This window comes from Anomaloglossus baeobatrachus, chromosome 1, assembly GCF_048569485.1.
Source record: "Anomaloglossus baeobatrachus isolate aAnoBae1 chromosome 1, aAnoBae1.hap1, whole genome shotgun sequence".
Classification (NCBI taxonomy): domain Eukaryota; kingdom Metazoa; phylum Chordata; class Amphibia; order Anura; family Aromobatidae; genus Anomaloglossus; species Anomaloglossus baeobatrachus.
In genome coordinates, this window is record NC_134353.1 from 648,403,017 (window position 1) to 648,415,835 (window position 12,819).

The following is a 12,819-nucleotide window of genomic DNA, read 5'->3' on the forward strand; positions in this document are numbered from 1 at the left end:
GAAGGGGAGGGGCCTTACACTTTTAAGTGTAGTTCTTTGTGCGGCCTCCAGAGGGCAGTAGCTATACACCCACTGTCTGGGTCTCCCAATTGGAGCTAGAAGAAAAGGAATTTACGGTAAGTAAACAAAATTCCCTTCTTTTGACAGAATTCGACACGTTCCCCTTAAGCTACATAAGTAAGGTCCAAGTGGTTTTTTGGGGTTTTTTTTGCATTGAATTTGCTTTTCATCCATAATTGTCCAACTGGATGAGGATGTGATTGCTCCTTCGCTGAATTCATTTGCAGAACCTAGTTCTCCTTTATTAGGTTACATTCACACGAACGTATTCATATTTTTAGTCCATGTAGAAAACAAACAGCGCATGAACGTAGTGTTGGGTGAAAATAAATCACATCATGTTCTGGTCTTGTCCAATTTCCTCACCATACTAGTTTATGTTAATAGTAGGCATCACCTGCACTCATCCACTTTGCAGTTAGACTCACAAAAAGGATGAAGCTGCCGAAAGGTGAGTATAAGACAAGACAGGGGACTTAGATTTAACCCCTTCACAACCTAGGACTTGTGTAGAAGTCCTATGTCGAGTACCCCCAGTTACCACGGGCTACCTTGGCAAGCTCACATTCCTGACACGTGCAAACTGATCTGACCAGCAGACATGTGCAGCTCTCTGATCCACTTGCACCTGTTAACCCTTTAGATTGCGTTGTCAGACTGACAGCGCAATCTAACGTGGTCCGGCGGGAAACACACTGTTCCTCGCCGCCATCAGCGCTCCCGTGACGCAATTACTGGTTGCCCGTGGGTTGCAGTGACATGTTACCTGTGAATGCCAGTAGATCACAGATACTCACGGTAGCAAAGTATTTCTATTGATCAGAGCTATGCTGAAGCACTGTTCTGATCAAGAGAAGTGATCTGTGTGTGTGTAGCCATAAAGTTCCTTAGGGAGACTAGTATAATCAATAAAAAATTATGTAAAAGAAAAAAAAAAAGTTAAAAGTATGGAAACCCCCATTTTTGCACCATTGAAAATAAAACCATAATTAAAACAAAAAACACATTTGCTATCGCCACATTCAGAATCACCCGATCAATCAAAATATAAAATCAATTAACCTGATCGGTAAACGGCATAGCAGCAAAAAAATACCAAAATAATAACGTCAAAATTGTTTTTTGGTTGTTGCAAATTTTGTGCAAAATGTAATAACAGGCGATCAAAACATAGCATGTGCACAAACATTTTACCATTATAAGCGTCAGCTTGAGGCGCAAAAAATAAGCTGTCACTGAGCCCTAGATCCCGAAAAATGAGAAAGTTACGTGTCACGGAAAATGGCGCAAAAAGTGTGCCACTTTTTGGGACAAACTTGTGAATTTTTTTAACCCCCTTAGATAAAAGTAAACCTATCTATGTTTGGTGTCTACTAACTCACACCGACCTGAGGCATGATAGCCACACATCAGTTTTATCATATAGTGAATAAAATGTTCTAAAAACCATCATGCCGTCGCAATTTTTTTGCAATTTTTCCGCACTTGGAATCTTTTTGCTGTTTTTCAGTACACTATATGGTAAAACCTATGGTTGCATTTAAATGTACAACTCGTCGCACAAAATACAAGCCCTCATATGGCAAGATTGACGTAAAAATAAAAAAGTTACGGCTCTCGGAAGAAGGGGAGCAAAAAAAAAAAAACAAAACTGAAAATCGCCTCTGGGTGAAGGGGTTAAAGAGAATTATCAAAAACATTACCTATTGATTAAAGAGGTTGACTACTTTTACATTTATGGTCTAACTTTAGGATAGATCATCATTGCCTGATCGGCTGTGGTCTGACACCCGGCACCCTCGCCGATCAGCTGTTCTCGGTGCTGGCAGCAGGCAGCTGGAAACGTCAGTTCTAGCGCTGCCCTGTCAACTGATAGTTGCCGCAGTCAGGTACTGCACATCCGCCCCCCATTCTAATCAGTAGGAGGTGGATGTGTAGTAACTGTCCGCAGCTGCTATCTCAAGATGGGGCAGCTCCGGACCGGAGCATTTCTGCCTGCCTGCTGCTGGCACCAAGAACTGCTGATCGGAGGGGGTGCGGGGTGTCGGACCCTGGCCAATCAGACATTGATGACCTGTCCTAAGGATAAGCTGTCAATGTAAGAGAAGTGGACAAGCGCTTTTTTGTGTTACATGTAGTTTTCAAAAAATGTTGGTAATTTAGTTTTTCATATTATTAAAAAAAAAAATTGAAATTTTGCAAGTTTCTCAGTGGCCAACTGGGTCATCTTTAGACACCTACAACCTGTCCTTTTCAGTAAGGGTTCTCATCATGGCTCCAGATTATGACAGACAGGATTACAATGATAGGTAACACCTCTATACACAGCTGATAACACTGGGTCCACCAATCACTATAGATGATGTCTGAATCACCCTGCTCCCATACACCACATGCTCATTAGATGCTTCAATCCAAAAGAAAGGATCGGAGTCTGTTCATTGTGTTACTTTCTGAAATATCAGAATAATGTGTGAATAATGTCAGATCTTTATTTTATATGTTTAATGCAGATTCTGATATGTAAAAAAATATATAAAATTCCATTTTTTCTTTTTTTTTAAATACACTTAACAAGAAAACCCAATTGAAATGACAAGTCATTTATAGCTTCTTTTTAAAACCACTTTGATCTCAAGAATATGCGACTTTTTTGTAACTTTTATATAGAACTGAATCTATAGGTTTGTCATATCACCGTGTCGTGTCATTTTTAAGTAAATAATGATTTATTAACCTAAGCGGACACATTTACAATAAGCCGATGTTACAAATTGCGCAGTCTTTTGGGTGTACACGGAACAAGTGTTCCCCAATGAACACATTGAGGTGCTATGTTTGGGGCTCGCTGTATTACGCTTTATAGTATTTGCTTTATGAAAGGTTTTATGTTAAGATTTTGTTATTTAGACCAAGCTTAGAAATAAAGTTTTACTTTGACTCATTTGGTTCTTATTTGGGATCTGGGATTAATTCATGGCATCTTGTTATATCCTATAATGAATTTGTCAGGTAGGTTCGTGAACATGAAGAAATTGTAAAGCTCTACTTGGCTGTGTTCACAAAAAGCGCAAAATACGTCCTAAATCTTTTTACATTTCTTTGTCGTCCATTTTTGGAAGAGTTTGTGGTAGACATTCACTTTGACTGTCAGACATGGTGTCACTCTAGCCCTATTTCTTACTGGTCAGTAGTGAGCTTTCTTTGGTTTAAGGTATTCTACAAGTCTAGTAGATTTATTTAACCCATTTCTTACATTTGCTGCGCAAACCTATAGTATATTTTTAAGTTTTTACTATTTTCATCTTTCTATTGTTAACAATAGAACTCCTACGCCCCTGCTTTAAGTTTGTTTTTGCCTAATACATATATCCACTTTTTAGTGAATAAAAGCAATATACTTTTTAAGTTTGTCATGTAAAAAGAAACAATATGTAACTCTGCTATAATAGCGTTTTAAAGGTTTCAAGTGAAATATATTGGATTGAGGGCAGGTGATTGGGCAGAATATTCTACTTAAAGGGAACCTGTCCGGTTCGAGCAGTTCTGGGTGCATATTGCTAATCCCTGCCTAACCGTCCCTGTATACACTAACATAGATAAAGAGATCTTTAGAAAAAGTATTTCTAAAGATATTTTATCGTATGGTAATGAGCGTGAGGACTAGTCCCAAGGGCAATATATCCCCCAACTAGCCGCCCACTTAGCATGTTAGCACGCCCACAGGTGCATATTTACATGCTATTCAATGCAGCATCACCAGCGGTGCCGCGCGTAGCTGCGTTTGCTGTGACCATTCTTCGGAGTGTCGTGCACTTCTGATAGTTGATAGGTCGAATGAGAGTATACCAAAGAAACAGTAACCGCAGAACCATCGTGAGTGAGGCTTTGTCAGTCATGTGTGGATAGAATAAACTGTTCAAGTTTTGGTTTGCCTAGAGTACTCTGGTGTAACGTGTTTGTCTACTGCGTCTACGCCAGTGATCGGCTGGGGATGATTGACACCAACTCGAAGAGAATAGCAATGTCACACACCCCACCCACAGTCATATACACACACTGACTCTCTGGTTAAGGAGTGCAGTCGCCCCCAGTGCCCGGTGTTCGAACCGTCCTTCAAAAGTGTCATATCTTCAGTGTTGTCCCTTCAAAAGAAATGTGTGATCTACTGCAAAAACGATCCTATATATTTCATGAATGAATTTTATGACCACACACAGACACAGCTGCGCAGATATCTGACTCTTTTCAAATATCGAATCTCCTTATTCATAGCTGTTTATATAATCCCTGAAAACACATCGTATATCTCCATTTTTGTGTCTATTTGTGGTCTTATTTATTAATGAAATAAACCATATCGATTTTAAAAGGAAGATGGAGTGCTGATCTCTTTCCCACAGTGTATTAAATAACGTCCTTCTATGACAAAAAAGGAATTGATTCAGCAAAATTAGGTGAAATAAATGAAACTTCTCTACAGAATAATTAGAAGGCAACTTTTATTTACAGAATATTTTACATGCTCAAGTAAAAGACAAAAAACAGCCACTTAAATAGAACCTGTCAGGTGTAATATGCACCCAGAACCACGAGCATTTCTGGGTGCATATTGCTAATCCCTGCCTAACCGTCCCTGTATACACTAGTATTGATAAAGAGATCTTTAGAAAAAGTATTTCTAAAGATCCTTTATGATATGCTAATGAGGCCAGCGACTAGTCGAAAGGACGTTAGTTCCTATGCTTATTCTGCCCTCTTAGCATAGTAGCACGCCTACAGGGGCATGCTACAATGCTAGTCAATGCAGCATAACCTGGGATGCATACACCCGGCTTCATACTGCGCATGACTGGAAGGGTCAGGCATTCAGGTAAGCGGACACAGGTACGGGCGTCACCACTGGTGATGCTGCATTGACTAGCATGTTAGCACGTCCCAGTGGGAGTACTAAGATGCTAAGAGGGCGGAATGAGCGCAGGAACTAATGCCCTTAGATCTCTTTATCTATGCTAATATATACAGGGACGGTTACGCAGGCATTAGCAGTATGCACCCAGAACTGCTCATGGTTATGGGTGCATATTGCACCTGACAGTTTCCCTTTAAAGATTTGTTCTAATGTTCTGTCTTCAAGAGCGCTCCTGAAGATTGACCCTTTCTCCAAGCAGAATGGTTGCGCCGTTGTTCTGAACTGGCTGCGAGAAAAGACAGACGTACCCAGCAATACGGCCAGCTTCAAAGTGCCATGAGCAGGCTAGAAAGCATAGTAACAGACCACTCTGAAAACTGCAGAGCGGATGTTAACCTAGGCACCGAGCTATAAAGTCATCCCTCCGTTCTTGAGAATGATGAGGATTTTTTTAATAGAGGGTAAACTGCAAAATTGCTTTTTTTTTCTTACAAACACTTCACAATTTATCTACTTAAGAACTTGAGACAATCCATTTACATTTTGTGCATGTCACAAACTATCTCGAAAAGTAATTTTCTGTACTGGATGCCTGTGTCATAAAATCACATAAGTTAAAATAATACTTTTCACTACAAGAGAAAAAATCCTTGGAGGCATTATGGGACCTGCAAAGTGTGCCCGATTTTGTAAACTGATATCTTATTCTTCTCTTGTGTGTTTATAAAGAAGATCCATAACCACTATACGTTATTTAGGTGCTATATATACAGCGTATATATATATATATATATATATATATATATATACTGCTCAAAACATAAAAGGAACACTAAAATACCATTGTGCTGTTTAAGTGTTCCCTTTATTTTTTTGAGCAGTGTATATAATATATATATATATATATATATATATACATGTATACATGCATAATGTCTGTATATGTGTGTGTGTGTATGTATATATATATATATATATATATATATATATATATATAAATAATGTATGTGTGTATATATGTATATATATGTGTATGTGTGTATATATATATATATATATATATATATATATATATATATATATATATATGTATGTGTGTGTATATATATAATGTGTGTGTAATATATATATATATGTGTATATATATATACACACACTTGTATATACACATGCTAACACAATGCAAGATTAGTTTACAACTCCAAAACTTTGAACCATGGCTACAATTTTCTTTTTCATCTAAGCATCATAGAACAAATTGATAAATATACAAGTATTGCAGTTACAGATTAACTATTTGTATAGGGGGTGCCTTAATAGTGAGATTTGACAAATGCAGTTTCTTATCTTGACCAGCCACATCTCACAGTTTCCTTATAAAAGATATTATATGAGGGAGACTTGTATCGAGAGTGACTTTAGGGCAATACTGCTTGGTCTTCTCCTGAAAGCAGCAAACTTCCTCCTTAGTATCAGACTACAGTTCACTATATAAAAAGAGAAGGATGTTGTCTGTTGCTATGGATACAACAGGATTTATAGCACCAGATAGAAAAGCCCAGTAAGGCGACCTACTCTTAAGAACTTTAAACGTGATTTTTATCATAACTTTAAGATCAGCTTTTTACAAGGTTCACTGGCAGTATATTGTCAGAGTGTCCTGCTGATTACCACGGATGAAAGCAATTGGTGAGTTGATGTCTCGAGATAAGCTTTCCAGCCATGCCATGTAGAGGGAACTGGGACAGGCTGATTTGATGGCAATTGGCAGGCTTCTGTAATATAAAAAAGAGATGAATACTATATTAGCAGATAATAACATCATAAGAAATGCCTTTTGTATGTATTTGGAAATATCCGTCAGGTTTATAGGGTATATGAAAGAAAAAAATACTACAAAGAGACATTGTGAAGGACACTATGGGGTAGATCCACAAATATGTCTTAAACAAAATTAATCTTTGTATCCAATTGCAACCAATCACAGCATGGCTTTCACAGAAATACACACACGCCTTAGCTGTTATCAATGAGATTAATAATGGTTGCCTGTGGAATGTTCTCCTACTCAGAATGCAAATCTTCAAGAACCTCTGCTGGCAGCTTCCTTTGCAATTGTTGACCAATTATATTCCAGACATGCATGATGGAAGACAAGTCCAGAGATAATGAATGCCATGGTAACGTGTTTAGGCTACAATGTTGTGTTGAAAAACGGCTGCTGGGACTTTTTAGAGACACTTCCATGGGTCAGCTCATCCCTACACCACCATTTCTGTACTAGGACCAGTGTGACATTCCCATATTAAGGCCTCTTCATAATATTGCGTAAATGGTCTCTAGACCAATCTCTAGCCATCGTTGCTTCCAAGACAAAAGTGGGTCTCATTGCTGAAGAGAACAGAAATCTATTCTAGCCTCCATTGCCATCTTGCTCCTCACGATAATAACCTTTGAGAGCGGTGGATTGAGGTCAATGGAATACTTGCTGGACATCTGGCTTATAGCCCAATCTTGTGCAAATGTTTTCTGATCGTTTTGTAGACACATACCTTATACTTGGTATTTGGCTTCCAATTTCACTTGTAGTACAGAATAGATCAATCTTGGAACTAGTGGTACGGTCATTTCTCCAGGGGCCGTTTTTCAACACATAAATTTTCCTTCTTTTAGTGTTGCAATTTCCATGTTGAGGGGTGTAGATGTTTGTTTATATGTTTGATTAAGGGGCAATATCAGACACAGACCATAGATTAGCAGCCATTGTTATTTTTTGTGCATTTCCTATGTTTTTTTTATCTTCTTTTCTTACAGTTGAAAATTTTCAGACATGTAATTGTGGCGCCCCTGAGGCTTCAGTCGCCACAGAGTATTGCACCCAAATTGGGTGCCATGCTAAACCCGGTTCCTGAGGAGGTCAGTCCCGGTTTCACTACATTACACACTCAAATACACACCAGGTTGCCCTGTTCCCACTGGGGACTGGGCTAGGATCGGGTAATAAAGGGGTCGCCGACAGAGAGGTATTTATAGGATGCCCTCAACAGGGGCCCCAGTCCCACTAGCTTAGGAACTGGGAGGGCGGAGGTGCAGCTAGCAGGGGGAGTCAGGAGCCAACACAACAGTTAGAGAGTTCTCCAGCAGGAGAGGAAGGGAGCAGTAACATCTCAGGGGTGCTCCGGTGGGAAGGAGGGACAAGTTCACATGGTTGCCGTGGGGAGAGTGAATCTGCTCCCCTCGGAACCGACGCCACGCAGGGCGGCAGAACCCTAGAGAAGACCATACTTCACCCTGGTTTTCCAGAATCTGCCTGGACAGGGAAAGTTTCAAGCTTGCCTGACAGCACAGTGCCATATAGGATCCGGGGTCTCGCTTCAAGCCGGACCCCACATCGGAACCGCAGCACCTGCATTTAGGGACAAGAGTACATCTCGTGAAATCCAGGGTCCCCTCATAGCTTTAAGCCAGGGGATCCACAGACAGGCATTACAAGGAGAAACCCATCGAACACCAAACCGGACTGATCTCTAAAGGAATTTGGGTTCGACAGAGCCCATCATAGCAAGTGACCGGTATTACCTGGGTCAGCGGCACAGCACTAACAAGCACTAACAGTGAACCAGAGCAACCTGGAACAGCAGCCATAGACTCTGACTCTTTCTTACCATTACTGCTGCTCCGAGCTGCCATCATCCTTTCCGGGGTCCGTTCTACCTGTGCAGAGCGATACCATCCCTGGCTGCTAATACCCCCTGCCCCAGTGGACAGCGACAGCAGCGGCGGCCCAATCCCTGGTCGCATACCACAAGTGGTGTCACGACAAACACCTCACAACTACCCCCATCATCCTTTCACAGCCATCTTCTGTACGCCTCGGGGCAACGGAACGCAACGGCTAGGCTGCCCGTGAGAACGATAGTCGACTGCCCGTCGACAAGTACGTTAACCGCCTGCCCCGTGGGGCGCTACATAATCATCTATTTTTTTTTATTAAAGGTGTAGGAAGAAAATAATTGCCTTCCTGGCCACAATTTTTGTAAATGACAAGAAAAGAAATAAATAAAGAAATCCACAATTTTCTGCAATTCCATGCTGCATTTTTTCATCACTTACATTGCGATAAGAGCAGCATCCTGGGAGTTCTGTTGCAGGATCTCGTTTATTCTGACATATCGTTCCGTCTGAGAAAAAATAGCAAGTCATATAAATAATCAATATTTTGAAAAAGTATTTATCTCCTTAAATGCAGATAGTTTCTCTCACTTTGGAGAACATTTATCTGAAGAAGTGGTTATATACCTCGAAAAGTGTTGAATACAGAGGCATTAAAGAGAACCTGACAGGTTTCAGAGAAACACATACTGTAATAGCTGCTGGGGACCGAAACACACGGGATACTAGTCTGACAGGTGGGTATCTTGTGGCTTCTTTTCTCCCGATGCCCTTGATTAACACGTCTTTGACTATACACGCACATAGGCATAGACCTGTCAATCCAGGGCAGCAGCAGGCAGACGGCATCAAGGACCTTCCTGTCTGACTAGTCTCCAGCGCAGTTAGATCTTTGGCCGTTTTTAAAGTATTTTTGTCTCTGAAATGCATTTCAGAGTCAAACAGTTCTGGCTGAGTTCAGCTACTGTATGAGGTTCTCTTTAAAGCACCACTCCAGCGATTTTTTTACATTTTTATTTTACTACTGGAGTAGTGCATTGGCCCTGTTCTTATACTCCCCTGCTGACAACTTCGTTTTTTTCCAGTGTCGCTTCGGTCGGTCTCCAGCGATTTGTGTCCCGTTTCAGCTCCAGTGTTTCATGGAGTGCGCCAGAGGTCACAACTCAATGTAGTCTCATTCTAGCCTCGTTCTGGCTATCATAGATTTGCATTGAGTGCTTGTGACGTAACTTCTGACTTCTGGCCACTGAGTTATGGGCATAAGATAATGCCGCAGGACCGAAGCAGCTCCAAAAAAAGGATGAAGACAATGTAGGCTGAGTATGAGAATGGGGGTAGGAGACTTGGATTTAAAGTACCACTTCAGTGCTGAAAAAACAAACAAAACGCTGGATTGGTAATTTAAATTAAGTTCCTGTCACAATGTGAGTGCAGGATAGCAAGAGACAGGCGGCTCCTATACTGTCCCTCATGCTAGGGGACCAAAGCCTATCCCTGACCTCCGGATTACTCCTGAAGGTGGAATTGCTGGAGTCATATGCTTCACTGTCTTCCTGACCAGATCTAATCTGTAACCTCCCAGGGAAGGAAGGAGGAGGATTGTGATGGAAAGAGGAAACCTAAAACTCAGACACACTATAAACTCACAAAAACAAACAGTAAAAGACTAAGTAGAAAAGCAAGAGCAGCAAGGCAGCAACAAGAAACAACATGGGTTAACACCATAACCACTCACAACAATAAACAACATGGGTTAACACCATAACCACTCACAACAATAATGCACAAAAACCACCAGTATGTCTGGATCACAACACCTCACTAGACCAGTATAGGTAAGCTATAGCTGGCATTAATGGAACAGTCCAACCAGAATATATAGGAGGAGAGCAAACATAACTGGCTCCCCCACAGCATGTGGTCATAGAGTCTAATAAGCAGCCCAGTAGCGATTAACTTTTGCTCTCTCTAGCCTGCCTAAGTCAGTGGCATGACACCGGCGTCTCCCTGAGCTGATCATAGACATCAGAAAAGTTAGCAGGCAGAGTGTCAGAATCTGTAGTTTCCACATATCAATGCTTGCAAAAATCTACTTGTGACAGTTCCACAATTCAACAAACATCTGGATTTCTTCACTATTCGGTAGTGCCAAACCAGCTTTTTATATTGTAATTGATTGTGTCACATATGGACACCACAAAAGCTGCACCCATCATTTAACCTAAATGGGTGAGCAATAGTGATGAGCGAGCATTACCTTGCTCGGGTGCTCATAACGAGAAGCTGGACACTCAGAATGACTCGACTCGTGTACTGAATATAATAGAAGTCGTGTACCGAATATAATAGAAGTCAAGGGGCAACTCAAGCATTTTTCCATAAGATCTTTGGGAAAAATACTCGAGTTCCCCATTGTCTTCCCCCATTGACTTGACTTCCATTATACTTGGCACACAAGTCACACCCATCCGAGCATCCAACTGCTCTTAACGAGTAATAAGCATCCGAAAATGGTAGTGCTTGCTCATCACCAGTGAGCAAGTTTCCCCTTAAAGATTTGGTGTAAAAGCAGCTGTTCTCTTAAATCTGTCTTTTTTCCTTTTTATTTGTACGTCTCTCCTTTCTTGAGAAAAGGCCCTTTCATTCATGTGTGTGAATCTAGACTTTATCAAATGGGCATGGTCATCAATTCTTCTTTATGAGAGTCTTCTTGAGGATCACAGTTGGCTAAAAGACTAGATTTAAAAGACTAGATTTACAAAAGGAAAAGGGCCATATCTCAGGAACAAAAAAGATTCAGAAGAGTGGCATTTATGAACATTACATTTTTCTTGTGACAGTTCCTTTTTAACCCCTTCCCTTCCCAGCCTTTTTTTATTTTATCCTCGTCTTTTTACAAGAGCTATAACTTTTTTTCTTTTTCTGTCCACATAGCCGTATGAGGGTTTGTTTTTTTTCAGCACAGCAAAACAATGTTTGTTTTTTTATTTCTTTATTTTTAATGGGGAAAAATAGGGGTAATTTAAACTTTTGCATTTTTTTTATTTCTTTACATTAAACAGATTTAACATTTTTTACATTCATTCTTGTAGTCCCTTTAGAGGACATCAATTTGCAATCGTGTGATCCAGTTTCTTGTACTATATACTGCAATACCTTGGTATATATTTGTAGTGTAAAGGTGGATTTACACTGTAGCGATATCGCTAGCAATTTCTAGTGATATCGAGCGTGTAAGTACCCGCCCCCGTCGCCCATGTGATATTGTGTGATCGCTGCCGCTGCGAACATTATTGCTACGGCAGCGTCACACACACTTACCTGGCCAGCGGCGTCGCTGTGACTGCCGAACAATCCCTCCCTCAAGCCAATCAAAGCGGAGGGGCGGAGATGAGCGGGACGTAACATCCCGCCCACCTTCTTCCTTCCGCATTGCGGCCGGTGGCAGGTAAGGAGACGTTCCTCGCTCCTGCGGTGTCACACACAGCGATGTGTGCTGCCGCATGAGTGATGAACCACTTGGATAAACAACCCTTACCGATTTTTGAGTTTGCCACGACCTCTCCATGGTGAACGATTTTCACCATTTTTGAGGTCGCTTAAGGTCGCTGGTAAGTGTCACACGCTGTGATATCGTTAATGACGCCGGATGTGCGTCACTAACAACGTGACCCCAACGATAAAACATTAACGATATCGTAGCGTGTAAAGCCACCGTAAGTCTTGGTCTCCTTTGAAACTCATCATATAACTAAGCTTCAAAGGCATATCAAAATGACAGCAATGGAGGCCCTCAGCAGGCCCCGACTGCCATGTTAACCCATCGGCTTCACAGGGTGCTGATGGGAACCTGTAAATGCTAGTGTGTGTTCAATTTACATACCGCTGTTAGAGATTGACTGGGTTATTCAAATAGTTAAATGCCGTGGCCAAAATTCATCTCCGGCCACGTCTATTAGAGACAGATGCCGGCTATTCAATATAGCCGGTATCTGCTGCGTATGGAGAGTTCAGCAACTGAACCCCCTTGAAATGCGATCACCCAGGCAATAATGTACATGTACGCAATATTGTGTTAAGGGCTTAAAGAGGTTGTCACATTTATATTTTACTTTTTTGGGGCTTTCGGGGCTAAACAGCATTTTCATAACTTGTTTCATTGAAAAATGTGCACT

General features: G+C 41.0%; 1 protein-coding gene across 1 annotated transcript in view; it reads right to left on the reverse strand.

Annotated features, from left to right (window-relative positions):
- Nucleotides 1-6,491: 6,491 nt before the first annotated feature.
- The window catches only part of LOC142297111 (solute carrier family 12 member 3-like), a 31,241-nt gene continuing 24,913 nt past the window's right edge, over nucleotides 6,492-12,819 (reverse strand). Inside the window, exons 25-26 of the mRNA XM_075341380.1 lie at nucleotides 9,086-9,153; nucleotides 6,492-6,747 (exon numbers count right to left, since the gene is read on the reverse strand). Coding sequence (XP_075197495.1) covers nucleotides 6,606-6,747; nucleotides 9,086-9,153 — 210 coding nt within the window. The 3' untranslated portion in view covers nucleotides 6,492-6,605. The remainder of the gene's footprint in view (nucleotides 6,748-9,085; nucleotides 9,154-12,819) is intronic.